The following is a 16,632-nucleotide window of genomic DNA, read 5'->3' on the forward strand; positions in this document are numbered from 1 at the left end:
AGAAAACGTCCCAAGGTGATTTATGTAGCATCACTCCACTCTACTCAAAAAGTTTTAAAATATATGAACAAATACAAAAATGTTTGACTGTACTGTTCTTGATCAACACATAAGAAAATAAGTCATTATATTCACACCCATTAGAAGTGAAAATAGATTCCATCTTCTCAAATCTGGTCACTTACAGTATGCAATTCACTATTCTGTAACACTGAGTTAAGCCTGAAAAGTGTTGCATAAAGCAAAATGGAAAAAAAATTCAATTTATGTTCGCCTGCCATCAGCTAGCAGATTTGTTAGCAGTATTCATTTGTCATTTTCCAGGTACAGTGATGTTTGCCTTGGTGGCAGAACATTTACTTGTATGTTGTGCTCTCAAAAGAAACTGCACTGACTAAATTAGGGTCACAGCTTCTTTATAAGCACTGCAGTCACCCTTTGTCAGAATACGCAATTAAAAAAAAGTTTCAGTTAATACAAAGGACCTTTAATAACACAAAATCTTATGCGTATTTTTGGAAAGATGTGTTTTAAATATAACTACTTTTGCACTGAGCGATAACTACAAAAGTACTACAAAACATATATAAGACATGATTAAGCACAAATATAAAATTACCAGTCTGTGTCAAACTCACATTTCATATTAAAATAGTGTTTTCTCGTATACATAAACCTCTAAAAACTTTTCCACTTTAAAAACATTTCCACTTTCTTGGAAATGCACAGTTCTGAATGTCAGTAAATGCCTGGATAAAGTATGTCAATGCAATGTAAATTCCATCATCTTCTACGAGTACTCAAGCAAACAGAATTCCACTCAGACTAATCCCTTCACTAATCTAAATTGTTTAGCCCCTACAGACCATGGATAGGAAAAGGCAGCTCGACAGAACAATCCATTGAAATTTAAGGAAAATGTCTCAAATAAGAGCACAGTAATAGCAACCAGGAAGTTAAGACACAGGGATTAAAGAATTAAAAATCCCGTAAATTTGTTACTCAGTCGCAACAATCCAGACCACATCATTGTGATGACTTTCAGCTTACACCATCTTACACCATCACCAGCTGCAGCTCTCAGAATTCAGCATTTTTGCATGTTAGGCCAAAGGATCCAAGCTAGGCAGCAGCAAATGAGGAAAAAAAAAATACTAAACATCTAAAAATGCTTATTTTGTCTAGCATGCACAGGAGCTTTGAGTGAGAGAAGGGTAAAATTCAATCTTCCAGTCACAGCCTACTTCAAACATAAGGGCAATCTTTTTCTTTTCTGTCCCTGAAATGATGAAATTTTTGTTTTTGTGTCTTGCAGAACCTGAAGACAGTATTTTCTTTTAACACTCAACCCAGATCATTCTCTTTCAGTGACCTCCAAAAGCTAAATGGAAGAAGGCATAGGTTCTATAGAAAAAAAATACAGTGTGAACTTACTAAAGGCTATAAATTCATGCACAGCCACAAGAAGAATACAGTGCTGCACACAATCTTAATTTGGGCATTTCCTACATTCTGAGAGCTTGACATCGGGATTTCTTAGTTCTGCTGTTACTTTTATTTATGAACACAGCCGCTTGCAAGGGTGAGAAAACACACTCTGAGATACAGGAATAATTTTAAAAATTAAAAATTAAAGACATCATGAAATTGACAAACCAAGAACAGATAAGAAACTTCTCATCTCAGAGAACTTCTTACAAATTCACATCATTCTATTAGCATAAAATTCTATAGACAAAAGGAATTAACTTCATTTTTTTTCTGACCAAATTAAGATTTGAAAGCCAGATACACCAAAAGAAGTGCTGCTGCTTTGCTACTAAGTAAAAGTGTCCACAATTGCTTTCCAACATGAAAGGTATGCAAAAAATACTACTTGCCAGGGCTGGTGTGTCATGGATTTGTAGTTCCAGAAAATATTTACTGAGGGGTTTAGATGAAAATTCTATGCATGCATTCTGACAATTTATTTCCACTGAAAAAACGCAATGCTGTAAGAAGATGAAATAAAAGCAAACTAAACAGAAGTCTACAGGCAAGGCAGCCGATCTTGCAGCACTCAAATAATGACCTGACATGTACACTCTGCAGCATTTTGCAAAAATGATTGTACACAAAAATGAACAAATAGAAACCAAAGAAGTCAATGACTATGGTCATTGCAACTAGCATGATATATTTTTAAAGTTTTTTGCTGCCTTGGTACTTTGCAAAATTTTGAAATTGAAAGAGATGCTTCAAACAGGACTTTTTAAAAGGAAGGCAATAGAAAGAATTCCTGAATTGCCACATTTAGTAATAATGAGACCCCATAATGAGCCCTTAAATCACATCATAAACACATGGGCAGGCCACATTAATTCCTACTGAATGATACATCACAATAATAAAAATTTTGTGTTGTTGGTTTTTATTAAATTATACTTTAAAATGTTCTATTTTCCTTCTGAATATCACTATTTGAAACTATCATGACATTTAGGATTTAGAGTGCTTTTTGACAATACTTAAAACACACCATAACACATCAGGCAGATGGATGGTGTTACAGAGATGGAGAGCCTATGTGTTCACTTCAGCTTTCATGTGATGTAACAAAATCTACAAGGCTTTTGAGATGAGAGACCTTGTCAGACTTTAGTAGTGAGCTTCACCCATTCCATCAAGTGACGGTGAGCATTACCAGCAGAGAAGCTGTTGCCCTCATGCCCTACAGCAGTCTGTTGTTTGACAGGCAGGTTAATATGGGAATTCTTCCTCCATGCTGGTGGAAGAACTGACACAACTGTTGAGAGTCCTGTGACTCGTATGAACAAAACAGAACAAAACAGAAGGAGAAACGTCCACACTTGTAATAGATGGCAATGTAAAGTGTACATTTATTATCTCTACATTACATCTCTTACACCATGGTCATCAACAAGTGTTTAGTAAAAGCAGAAAGTAAAAACACATTATTTGCTGCCAGTGCTATGTAGATCTTCCTGAAAATACAAAATTGAAACTTGTAATTATAAGTAAAAACCCATTAAAGATTACACGCAATGCACTATTACCTCTCTTCATTGAATTAGTGTAATTTACTTACCAATTGTTTCCAAGGGCCAAGACTGCTGCAGAAGACATCACTGCAGAATTTTAAAACACATACACTAACAGTGATTTAAATTGGATCGTAACAGATGAAAAACATTGAAGGAATGAAAACTAAACAATAGTCTCCTTGGCAAAAGCTGGAAATTCAATCCTATTTTGCTGCTATAATCCGTACTAGAAACTTCACTGTGACATACCAAAAATTGGATTTAGTAAGTGACTGAGAGATTGAAATTGCTGGGAGCTCAAGCTTGCAATTCATCCATAGGTCAGGCAGAGTGCAGCAAACAAGCAAACTTCTCTACAGCATTACTCTCCCTATCTCTAAGTACACTGCTGAGGGACTACTCCCTCTAGCAAGGGGCAGAAAAAGTCTCATCAAATTGTGATAGATAACACAATAGTAAAACCACATAGAAAACTGAATGCAAAAATGATGAAGTACATAAAGAAAGCCCTAACCTCCTAAAACCACATTCACTTTAAGGAAGATTTGCAACGAGTGTAACTCAATACTAAAGTGTTTGAATTTGTAACACATTATAGAGTAAAATCATGCAAATGTTCTAGAAAAATACTTTAAAACAGAGAGAAAAATGCAGCTTTTTCAGAGCATTTCTCTGTACAGCTTTGTGAAAAAGCGATGTGAAAGTGGCTACCCAAAACCACAAGGAGTCCTCATAAGACAATTTTTCAGCACCTTTCATATCCATTTTCATTCAAATACCATTCAAATTGCTTAAATTTGAAAGTGCAAATGACTTTATTATTTAAATATACTCATTTAGAAGTCTCTATGGAAAGAAAAAGAAAATCAGATACAATAACAAGCATTTTTTTTTTTTTTAATTTGTATCACTAACATAATACAAAATACATTGTCAATCTAACAGTAAATTTCATTTACTCTTCAAAACACTGTGGTTTTCAATTTAAAATTAACACATGCCCTGCACTAAAATGATGTCAATCATACTTAGTTTACACAATAAAGTATTTTATATTTTTTATCTGGTACATAATGTTCTAATCTCCTGAAGAAGAAGTTACAAACTCTGCTTTTTTGAGTTTGTTTACTCAGAAGAAGTCAAGCAAATTGGAGATGGAAATTCTAACATTATCAAGGACCTGTTTTGGTTTAAGCAGGTAACAAAACTTCAATAATTTCAATTCACTCTTGGAATGTCCATTCCATGTAAGTGGTACTCAAGAGAGAGTTCTTGATGTCCAAAATGTAGTGGACAGCTAATTTCCGATGGTTGTCTTCATATTTCCTTACAGAAGAATTAAATTAACTCCCCCACCACATGAAACTGAGAACCATTTCTTCCTAGTCGCAAGTCAAAAACTATACTTGTACATTTGGTATCTGCTTCTTTAGAGCAACATCCACATATTCCAACACATAACTTATGACAGCACCTCTGCAATAGCTGTGTCCTTTTTAGTTGAAAATATTCTGCAAACACCAAGAAAGTAGCAGAACAAACTAAAATTCCAGATTTAATTTTTTTTTTTTTTAACAAACAAACAAATAAATTTTAAAAAACCAACAAAACATTGATCTACCAGATGAATTTGTAAATCCAATTTTAAAAATTAAGTACATAGTATTTCTTGCCAGGTTAAGGTGACGACAGAAGAGAATGCAGTACTATGGAAACTTCTGTACAGAAAAGCAAAGAAGCACATTTTTATTTTTTAGTAAGTTAGTACTGCAGAAGAGTACTATTTCTGTCTATAGTATTAAGAGATAAAATCTAAATCTATGTCAGAATTTTAATTCTGACTTTAAAATGTCATATATTTGATCAAGGCATACTCATCAATATAAACTATTAAGGACTTCCACAATTTTTAGCAGTAGTTGAAAAAACAAACAAACAAAACCCACTAAAATCAACAGATTTATTCAATCAAATCATCTTCATTAATTTTGACAAAGATATATTTGCCATCTCTGTTCTTAGAGGTTTTTGTTCTATACTAATCCAAAAATACTTTCACTTCTATGTAATATTACCAATCCTGATAGAGTACACTTATTCACTCCTTTCTCAGAGAGAACACTACAATATGAAGAGAAAACATGTAACTCAGATAATAAAATTCTCTTTATTGATTATTTTCATTTTGCATACATTCTGGTGTTTTTTTTTTTTTAACCTGTTTTACAGAGAATCTGAAATCATTATTTTATGACCTCCTGCTTTTCAGAGCAGATCAATTTAGCATTTCAACAACAGCTGTGAGATGGCAAAACCTCTAACTACTTCACAGGATGAATTAACTTACTTTGGAAGATGTAGAGTCACATTCCTGACAGATCCATCCGTAGCCAGTTTGCTTTGGAGACTTTTTCAAGGGAGGGTCTAAACAGCCAAAATGGTAACAGAGTCTGCATTCATCGCATCTGTGAAAGAAAAAAATAAATAAATCTATGTATATGTAAATTGTATTCCTGTATTATTTTACACTGAGCTTCCCTGCAATTCTCAGCGCAAGATTCTTTGATCCATTGTCAGGGTACAAAAAGTACATTTTCTACAAGTGTAATTTTCAAATGCCAAGTATGTTCTGCCAAATTTGGAATATTCCAATGCAGACACTCATGCATCACCTTCATCACTATCTCATATAAATGATATTATTTAAGAGACTTGCTAATCAAAGAAAAGAATATAGCCAGTTCATTTTTGTCCTTTATTCAGGTACTTTTTTTATTAAACAATGGCAATATTGACTTTTCATAGTCATTTCACTTAGTTATTTTTACAAGGCAAACAGTGAATCGCTCACGCATTCAATAATTCAAGTATAATTTACAGCTATAAATTAGGTATTTTAAACTGTAACTATGTAGTTCATAAATAAAGGCACAAAACATTTTCTGATTCTCTTCCAGTGTGCTGGAAAGGGATGACTATTTAAAAAGACTGTGATATTTCACTGTGATCTTTCATTTATAAAAACTGTCCTATGTATAAATAACACTTTTTTTTTAAATAATAAATCTTTTTGTTACTGTTTTGTACTTTGTTTAGTCCAGATGCGAAGCTCAAAACAAATACTGTAATTTCCTTGCTCACCTATTCTTAATGTACCAGAATTGAAGAAATGCTACAATATAGGAAGTCCTTTACAAAAGGAAAGTGCTGAAAGGATAATATATTCAGAAGGAGAAAAATATTTTAAAAGCATATTTTCATATATCTTAAAGAACTTCACTTTATTTGCATACCCCCTACAGCCTTTCATATGAAAAATAAAGCTTTTTTTCAAATTTACTTTGCAATATTATCTTTCTGAAATAGATTCTGAATGAAAGCCATTGCAAATAATAAAAAAGTAAGAAATAAAGAATTAAGAATTAGAATCTCTAAGAATTTCCTTGCGCTTTCTTTCTTTGCTTCCCTTGATACCAATTTCTCCACTACAAAAACATGCAAAATCTCTGAAAACTGCAGTAAGAGTATAGCATGATCACCACTAGATAGAAGACAAAGGCGTTATAATTATCAACAAAGAGAAAAGCACTGTATCACAGAAGGACTGAAGTAACAGAACACCTTGCTGTATTAAAAGAAGAAAATACACAAGTGACTCCAGGAATTAGTCTCCACATACAAGAGAGGTAACTATTTTATGATGACAACTACTTTATCTAAGTAGTCACATCTGTCCTTGTCAAATCTGTGTTGCTTGGGAAGCCCTCTGTTTTCACACATTGTACGTAAGACATGAGCACTGTTAAAGGTCCTGTTTGTACTGTTTTTATTAGTCCAGCCTGAATCTCCCCTGGCTCAGCTTGAAGCCATTCCCTCTGGTCCTATCACCAGTTACATGAGAGAAGAGGCTGATCCCCAGCTCACTACAACCTCCCTTCAGGCAGTTATAGGGAGAAATAAGGTCTCCCCTGAACCTCCTCTTCTCCAGGCTGAACAATCCCAGCTCCTTCAGCTGTTCCTCATAAGGCCTTTGGATAATTTAGTAATAATACAATTGTAATTCCACGACAAACAACACACTGAAAACTTATACAAGAAAGTCATTCTGTTTAGTTCTAATGTAGAAATAAGCTATTTAAATATATAAGTAGTTTTAGTTCTTGTTAAAGTAACAAAAAGGTTGACGTGGAGATTATATTCCTGTATTTTAACGGCATATGTGATCTTCAAGAAAAGACCAAACCTCCTTTCAGCCTCAATGTTCTCTCATTTGTAAATACATTTTTACTAACCTATTTCATACCTATAATCCTGTCCACTTAAGTACTTGCATTTGAGCAGTGCTCACCAGAGCTCTCTAGTTTCCCTTCTAGTAAGCTGTTTGAGATCCACTAAGTAACATAAAAAGAAAACTCAATGCTATTTTTTATGAACACGGAGTATTTTAGAGCTTAATCCTAAAAACCTACATCTGGTTTCAAATAGCAGCAATTCAGGTTGCTTTTTTTTTTTTCTGAAGCAATTGCCTATACACAGAACTGTTACATATTATGCTCAACAAAATGCTGTTTCCCCTTCAGAATTACAATTTGCCACATTTCATCGTGTGCATAAAATTTGGTACCTAGAAAGTGGTATTTCCTAACTTCACCTTCAGCCACATTTCAGAAGTATGCTGAGAAAGACTGCAAAGGCTGGACTGAAATAACCAGAATGTGGTGAAAGTAAGTGCAAAAGCCCCATGAAAACTGAGCGTTTTCAATTTATATCATTACTTTCATTACTTCAAAGCTGGGTAATTTACAGGACAAAAAAAAAAAAAAATTGCATTTTCCTAGAATGAGTCAACACTTATGAAAATGCACAGACACAAAACAGGTTTCAGATACTAGATAGCTGCTATCTGCATTTGCACAGCTGAGAAAATGCAAACAACAAAGCATCCTCAAAATATAAAAAGCATAGCTAAAAATGAGACTATGTCAAATATTTTGAAACAGTTTCTTTATATTGCTTTTTATTGGAGTATCAATTATGTATTGATGAATACAACTTCACAGAACCTGAAGTTCCTGGAGCATGATGCTGGGAAAACTGGATGAATACAGACTGTACTGTGGTTAAAGATGGTGTGTTAGCTGTCTGGCGAACCTGCTGTTTGCTGACACTGAATTGGGACAAAAAGTGAACCTTAAACATATCTTAGTACAGAGAACAAAACTGGTATTCATAATTCATAATTCCAGAAGAAAACCTTATGTCCATGTTAGAAAATGGCAATAGTAAACTAAGACTAAGCCTTGAAGAAAATACAACTGTGTTCTTTTGTCTAGAAGTATAAAATGACAGAAAATCCACTCTAAGATTCAAAAAATAAGAAAACACTTTCAAACTAAATAAGAGATCGAAATTGCTGGGTCACTAAAAGCGTCACGCTGACAGCCTCACAGTCTTCCAGTAGATGTGCTCATAGATCAGTCACAACTTGGAGGCTTACAGAGCAAAGGAGCTACACTGCATTGTCATTTACAAATACCACCCACTTCCATCCTGAGAACAGTTTAACAGAGTCAGTGTTAAACTATCAGGCTGAGGGAAAAAAGATACAAAACCAAGAAACTCTTCAGCTTCTTCCACTTAAAAAAAAATCAAGCTAAAGCTGTTACCTTTGAAGATTCAAGGTCACATTTCCAAAACTGCCCTTAAACTAGGAAAAGTTATTTGTGGATATTCTCTTTTTTCTTTTTTTTTTTTCTTTTTTTTTTTTTTTTGTCATTGTTAAGTCTATAATCTATAACTGCAATTAAGTGCCCAGTCATTTTCAGTCTGGCTAGCAAATGGACCTAAAACTTTATGAAAATCAGAGCTCCACACAAATACAAGCTAAACTAACCTCCTAAATCATCTTTAACTGACAGATAATTGCTTACTATCAATGTTTTAACAACCCTGAAATCACTTCATGCATCAAAATTAGAAATTGTTGTGTTCCTCATTCCAGCAATTAATTGGGATAGATATATGCCCACTACATGACAAGCAAATGGAGTCTGAAGAAGAAAGGTGGATTCTGGTGCATTAAGTTAGCAAATTAAATAATAATAAAGGAAAATATTTTTCACTTATAAAATACAAAATGCAGGTCAGCTACATCTTTACAGCAAGAAAGCCTGATTACGCATTTCTATACCTGAAATATGTCTGCTTTGTTCTTTAATAAAGTGATCTCCATCTGTTCATGTCCTTGGATATTTTTATTATTTTAGGCAGTACAGCTGGCTATGCTCAAGCCTGACATAACTCTGTTTTCCTGTTCATAATTAACTAATTATCCTCTAATCAATACTGTAGATGCTGATTTTACAATGTAAATGAGATAAATGAGATAATGGCTGGAGTCGATCTCATTTTATTTACAAAGCTCAACACACACATCCAATTTCATTACATTGCATCTACCTACACAGGAGCAAGTCTTATCAGCTGGCCTGCAGAAATCTTCATGGGAGCACTGTGCTTTTACAGAGGAACAGCAAACGGAAAACCTGCCCATCACTGGCATGCATCTAAGTCAATGGTTAATATAATAAAGAGCTGACTCAGCTAGAATGAAGAAACTTATTCTGCATTCATGAGACAGCATCACCCATCTATAGCTGTAAAAGTAATTACCTACATGTCCCTGAAACACACCATTAACAAGCTAATCTTTAAATACAACTTCACAAATATGCTTCAGACTACAGAAAATCTTTCATGTATGTACACATCATTGCACACTGTCTGCAGTGTCATGCCAAAAAGTACTATACTGATCAAAACAAAACTGATGAACTAACTCCTATTCATCACAATAGCTTAGAAACATACATTACTGATAAACCATCATCACTGTTAGAGAACTTGTCATTTAAGAATTACTCTGGCAAAATGAGAAATAATTAGACCACAATTAGGAGTGGTCTCATGCAGAATTTTTAAACTCTCAGAACTACAGTGGGTTGGATGTGCATTAAACCTCCTGTTAGTGGGGCAGATGCAACACAATGGCTAATCCAGATATGGCTGCATTTGACATAACTACTGCTATGCATTCTGCCCTGTTGGCTTGTGCTTGACTTCATTTCTGACTAAAGGTTCTGAAGACCTCAGGAGCACATGTTCCCTTTCAGGCGCTGGTCTTTTGAGACCTTTAATTCCTCAATGCCCAAGTGTTGGGCCATTGAGATTGCAGACAGCTGGAGACATGCACAAAGAGTTCTCTTCAGATTGTAGCACATTCTCGTGTTCAGACAAACATTTTAAATACATCTATGACAGCATAAGGCACTCTTTCTTTTTAGTGGCTGTATGATAAACCTGATGGCAAGGAGGTCCCTTCCAATCTAAAACACTCTGTGATTCTGAGTATGTAAGCATTACAAAAAAGACCAAAGTAAGCTCAAATGAATTCAAACCACTAAATCCAAGATGAGGACTTTAGAATGTAGCGGGTAAGCAGTGCTCCCATTACACCTTAATTGCAATGGGAACAACAGACAAATTCTGGATGGCAGGAGTGAGTACTAACAAAGAGGCTGTAACAGCAAATCCTACATGTGATGTCAAAGAAGTCACTTTCATTTTTTTTAAAGAAAAAAATAATAAAAAATCGAATGGTAACATAACTCTACAGCTGTACATTTGCTGCAGCTATTAGTGCTGCCTGGAAAGTACATCCTTCTACTTCCTCAAGGCCCTCAAAACATTTCTGTATTATGAAATATGTAAAAAAAAAAAAGCATTCTTAGCATTCTTCCTTTTAGTTTTCTCTTCTGACACCTCTTAAAACAAAGATAAGCTATTTCAAGACTTCGTATCTTGCACTGCCATTCCACTCCAAACTCTTCAATTCAGCTTCATGGATTCTGACAGAAATTGCTTTCACTTTGCTGTGACAAACATATGTCACAGCATGATGATACATGACCAATATAGGTCAAACATGAAGGAAAAGAGATGCTGTACACTCATTCATACTCTCACTTCAAATATAAGGACTAGATCCTTCACAACTCTTGCTTTCGAACTGAACAGGCAAGTCGAGTTTAAGAAAAATAAAACAAAAAAATCTCTTGCGTACCAATGGTATAAAAGCTTAAAATGGATGGTCAAGCCAACAGTTATAAGAAATAATTAGCATCAAAGCAATTTAGAACCGCGCTCTCACATACACTGATAAAGCTTTAGGTGACTTTAGCATCTGGCATGTGGCAGATTCCAGCACTGAAATGAATGTAAATGCACTGAATGCTGAACATAAAACAGGACGTAGCTCAGCCATACAGCCACATGAAACATAGGAACTGGTGATTTTGAACAGCTGTGTGTGTCCAAAGATGCTGGAGATTCAACTGGATGTAATTCTGAGGACTGACCTCAGTGGTCAGTCTTGCTTTGAGCAGGCAGTCAGGTCAGATGCCCTAAATTTATCTAGGATTCCATTATTTTCATAGTTTTGACTTCAAGTAAACAAAATACTCTTTCTCAGAAAAGTAATGATTATAGTATTACATAAAGCGATCAAAAGCCACTTTCAAATTTCTACTATGTTATGTACAATGCAGTCATTAAAATGAAGTTTCTAAATTGCACAGATTATAACAGTAGATAGGACAGCAGACTGTTACTCTCTTCTGTTACACCCAAAAGCGAGAGGGAGCATGGCTATTGCAGAAAGGTGAGAGAATATAACTGAAACAGGTTGATTAGTACATTATATGTCTCATATGTACGTAAGTCATATTTATATATGGTCATATATATATATGATATATATATATATATTATATATATTATATATATATATATATATATATAAAACACACACAATATAACACTTATGTCTCCTACTGAAGACAGAATTTGGACAAAATGTCTTCACACAGCAGGACATGTTTTCTAACTCTCAGCTGATAGTAGTTTCAGGATGAAGTACCCAGATGGTTTTGGATGTGGGAAACTGCATACTAATCTCTAGCTTACTTAAACTTTTGCCCATACCCTCGAGCACATTAATGGGTATTTTTTCTCCTTAACACACAATAATCTTGCTGCAAAACATTCACACACTTGGAGGATCTGTGCTATACTTTTCGGCACCTCCTACATTAAATGTATTTATCGCTGGTTATATGACAGCATGAATTTCTATAGCTCTGAAAGTTAGGAGAAAGTTCTACTTTAAAGCAAAACGCTAAATGAAACACTCTATGAATTCAGAAAGAAAAAAACAGCACATGTCGCTTCTACTCCCTCCTTCTGCCCAAGATGCTTATCATTAGGTAACTTAAGCACTGAATATTTCATTTTAGCAGTACTGAGAAAGTGTCAACTATTCATAAAAGAGTGAAAGAAAATAAGCATTATCTGGCACAGATTTCTATAGCTAAATTTATTATAGTAAACACAAAACTGCCACCTTTCCTACTTGCTTTTTAATATTAAAATGAACAGAAACAAACCAGACCAAACCAAAATAAACAATGCAAAATCCAAAAACAATGACTATTTGGGGTAAGGTTAGACTCTGAACTAGCTAGCTATGAGACACTTCTATGCAAATCCAGATATTTTCTGAATTGTCAGCAATTCATCTGTGTCATGAAACTTAGTTCACAGACAAATAATGATTTACATGAATGCTATAAAGAAACTTTATTTACTATACCTGTAAGTGAACAGCTTCCTTTCAGCATGAAGTGTTCACTTCTCTCTCTCTCTCTCTCTCTCTCATAGTACTTCAATACTACAAAACACAAGGCTTCATTAAATTATTTTGCAAAATTTGCTAAGGGCTCACTTAAACAAGAGGAAACACTATATAAAACACTACGTTAGACGCATTTTTATTTTTGTTAATGTTGTAGAACTACTGTATAGAGTTTATATTTACAGCACTTTTAAGTTCTAATTAAATCTTTCTGTGAAGACAATTCCTTCGACACACATTAAGATAATGTTAGTCAAATTACAGCCCTCCCAAAAGTGCAAAATACCTTTTTCCTTGGAAAGAATAAAAATTCTGATAGGACCAGAATTACCTCCACTGACAAATAATATAGGACTGCAGCTATAGTGCCATTCTCAAGTGTTCAGACTACACTTAGTTAAACTGAATGGTGCACTGTTTATGAACTGCAACAGAAACCTCGTTACAGACGTGAAGATTGCCAACACTTCTTTCAAAAACTGGAATATTGAGTGTTAACATCTGGCTTTCCAGAAAAGGAGAGGCAAATGACGCAATGAATCAGAAGGTTATTATAGAAAGATTAAAAACTAACCTAATGTCAGAAGAAAGTGCCAAAGAAAGCAAGCAATCCTATACAGGGACTCTACTGGGGGACAAATACATAAAATACAGCTGGAAATCCACTTGGGGTTAATAAACATGCCCAAGAATAACAACAGTTTTTAACATACCTAAGTCTGGTCTTAAAAACCTTCAATAGCAGAATTTATTCAACTTCCCTCACTTCTCTAATGCAATTAGATGCAATTACTGTAAATCCTTTCTATTGCTTTTCTAAGTCATCTTGCTAAAATATCTAACCAGACTTGAACAACAATTTTATTTTTTCCTTGTTTGTGGTACTTCTGTCTTCATCTCTCTAAAAACTTAGACTTTTGAAGACATGGATTCCCCAGTCCTCACTAAATTAAAGAAATCCAAACATTTTAAGCCTTCCTCTTCAGTTAGGCTTCTTGCAGTCTGCTCATCATTCACTTTATTTTCTTGGGACTTTCTGTACTTCTTTTGCTGTGGTGGACAGCACATAACAGCTGAGGCTTTTTCAAGGCTGTGATACTAATCTGAGCAATGGGGAGTACTCCCATGTGTTAAACATGTTAAAACAGCACTCTTCATACTCAAGTACAATCAGAGTGATTCACAGAATCAGTTTGTGATCCAAAATTATCCATTCCTTCATTTTTGGATGCCCACCTCCTAAATATTTATTTTTGTAAGATAACTGCACAAATAGTGATTTGCCCTTTCCTTTCCTCCATGGTATATTTTTCAAGATGGTTTCTTAAAGCTTCATTTTAAATTCTAGCCTCATCGTTCCTTTCATCATATTGGCGTCACTTGCGATCATAACCGAACTCTTTATTCCAACACTTAACACGTTAAAGCAAAACTTATTAAAAAATTTAGGAACATTCAATTTGGGACAGGACTTAGTGGAATTCAGTGAATGGAACATGGCTCTAATTTGGCAGCAAATCCACAGTTACTAGTCTGCCTTCCTGATAACTTACATATTTCATTGTAGCTTAATTAACAGGATATTTCCCTTGCTTACTTACCAGATCACATAAAAATTATTTTCAAAGTCTTACTAAAGCCAAGCTATGCTGCATTTATCATTCTCTCCTTTCACAATGCTTGTAAATAAGTTACTTTAATAACCGGCCATAAGTCACACTATATACTTTAATTTTTTTTTTCCTCCTAAACAGTAAATCAAACAGGCAAACACCCATATTCTTCCCCAGCTTGTTCGCACAGTGTTGTGATGAAACTTTATACTGTGCTTCAAAATCCTGGACAAGCAATCCCTACAAAAAAAAGAAAAAACAAATTTCCTGAATGAATCTCTATTTTCTAGTGCCAATTTCTTTACTTTAAAGGTGTCTTTATGTAACTTGCCAATACAAAATGGTAAGCAATGGTTCAACAAAAGTCTTACTCTGACATCAACCCTCCCCTTTTAAAACAAAACGACATGTTAGACATCAGGTTAATTTTATTCAATATAATATTCAAACATGAAATGCCCTAGCAAGAGATGACTTTAAGTAAGTATACACAGGCTTTATATTTCTCCTATTACTTATTACAGCATTTAATTTCTTTCTTATGCTTAAAAAATATTTTCAGATGAAAACCTGCCTTCAGAGATGACAAAAATCACCATATCTCAAGAAATTCAAAGATTATATGCCATCAAGTTACAAGTTTGATTGCATTTGAGCAGAATTTTTTCCAAGCAAGTTCAAGATGAAATCGATGAGGCTGTCAATACATTGCTACTGTAGATTTTAGAACTGGATCAGTACCATTTGAAGATGAAAATACTATGTCTGCATCTAGCAGGATATATATGGACGAAGACGAAGATCTCAGCAGTCACACTGTGTGATCAGTTCTTCCTTCCTTCCCCAACTTACACAACAATTTCAGATTTGGATTTTGAGGAAATAAGCTTGTTCTGAACACTGCCAGGGAAGTGAGCCAAATAAAACAATGTCTGTTTATCCTTAATATGTTCTCTTTCTTAAAAATGTTCCATAATGCAATATAGATATAGTTCTATTCACTCAAGTATAACGATTAGTCCATTTTTCCGTGGCAAATCTATTCCTTGAGAATAGTAAGTCTCAAGTGTTTTACAGGTCTCGTTATCACTGAAGACTTTTTACAGTAGGGTCTATGTACAACATGATGTTCTATATAGAAATGTTCTCTTCAAACTGCATATGAGTAGAGCAGCAGGCTGACGGCGAACCTTGTTCCATTCAGTATTACCACAGAGGAACACACAATATTTAAGTCCCACAGGCTTCTGTCACTCTTCAGTGAATTCAAGCATTGTATAACATCATTTATCAAGGAAGCACAGGGGAGAAAGACATTATTTAATAGGACAATTCTGACAAGACATTTATCTGTGATCTTTTAACAATGCACACACGAAATGTTCCTGATCAGAGCAAGAAAAAAAAAAAAAAAAAAAAAAGCAGGCAAAAAAACTACCTTGTCAGTCCAAATAACAAACCAATCAATTACATTCTATCCAAGCCTTACAAGCAAACTCAACTTTTTGTCATAATAAGCTTATAGTAGAGACAAGGTAGCTGTTCTCCTTTACTTTAGGTACTCTATCGACTGCTTAATCCACATTTAAAAATCATATTTATAAAAGAGGTTTCCAGGATTGCCTCCGAGGATGAGTTGTGGCAGAGTTGTGTCTCATGAAGGGTATCTACACAGTAAAGTGATAAGAAAAACATATTAACATTTAAAGATCATAGCAGCTCTGCTGTCTTATGAAACATTTTAACATCAAACTAGATTCAAGCAATGTGTATGCTCAGATCCAAATAGTATAAGACTCTCATAGCAAACTACCAAGAGTTTGTAAGAGTCAGAACATTAAATTAAGTATAACATTGTTTTCATTTTTGCTCAATACAGCTCAAAGCATAAATGCAGTCCAATGCAAGACTGATTTTTTTTTATTTTTCCTTTTTTAATTATATTAGCAACAAATGAATAGAAGTAGGCCTCATTGTGTAAACTAGCATTTTCCTCGTATTTGAAAGCCATGCAGAAGTATGTTTGGGATTGACTACGTGACAACATAATCAGCACTGCTACTATGTGAGGACTAAAAAAAATAAATAAAAAAAAAATTATTACAAAGCAAAGCTTTTGAAAGAAACTAAAGCTAAAGATTTATGAAGTTTCAAAATTCAATTTACTAATCCAATACACAGAATACTTTTATCATTTCTGAAACAATGCTTTTGAGGCAATAAT

The 16,632-nt window shown here is 34.3% G+C and overlaps 1 protein-coding gene across 1 annotated transcript in view; it reads right to left on the reverse strand.

Moving 5' to 3' along the window:
• Positions 1 to 16,632, reverse strand: part of PHF14 (PHD finger protein 14) — a gene marked incomplete at both ends in the record, with an annotated part of 152,953 nt that overhangs the window by 49,105 nt on the left and 87,216 nt on the right. Inside the window, 1 exon segment of the mRNA XM_079538129.1 lies at positions 5,392 to 5,509. Within this exon segment, the coding sequence (XP_079394255.1) occupies positions 5,392 to 5,509 (118 nt within the window).

This window comes from Tetrao urogallus, assembly GCF_951394365.1.
Source record: "Tetrao urogallus genome assembly, chromosome: 7".
NCBI lineage: Eukaryota > Metazoa > Chordata > Aves > Galliformes > Phasianidae > Tetrao > Tetrao urogallus.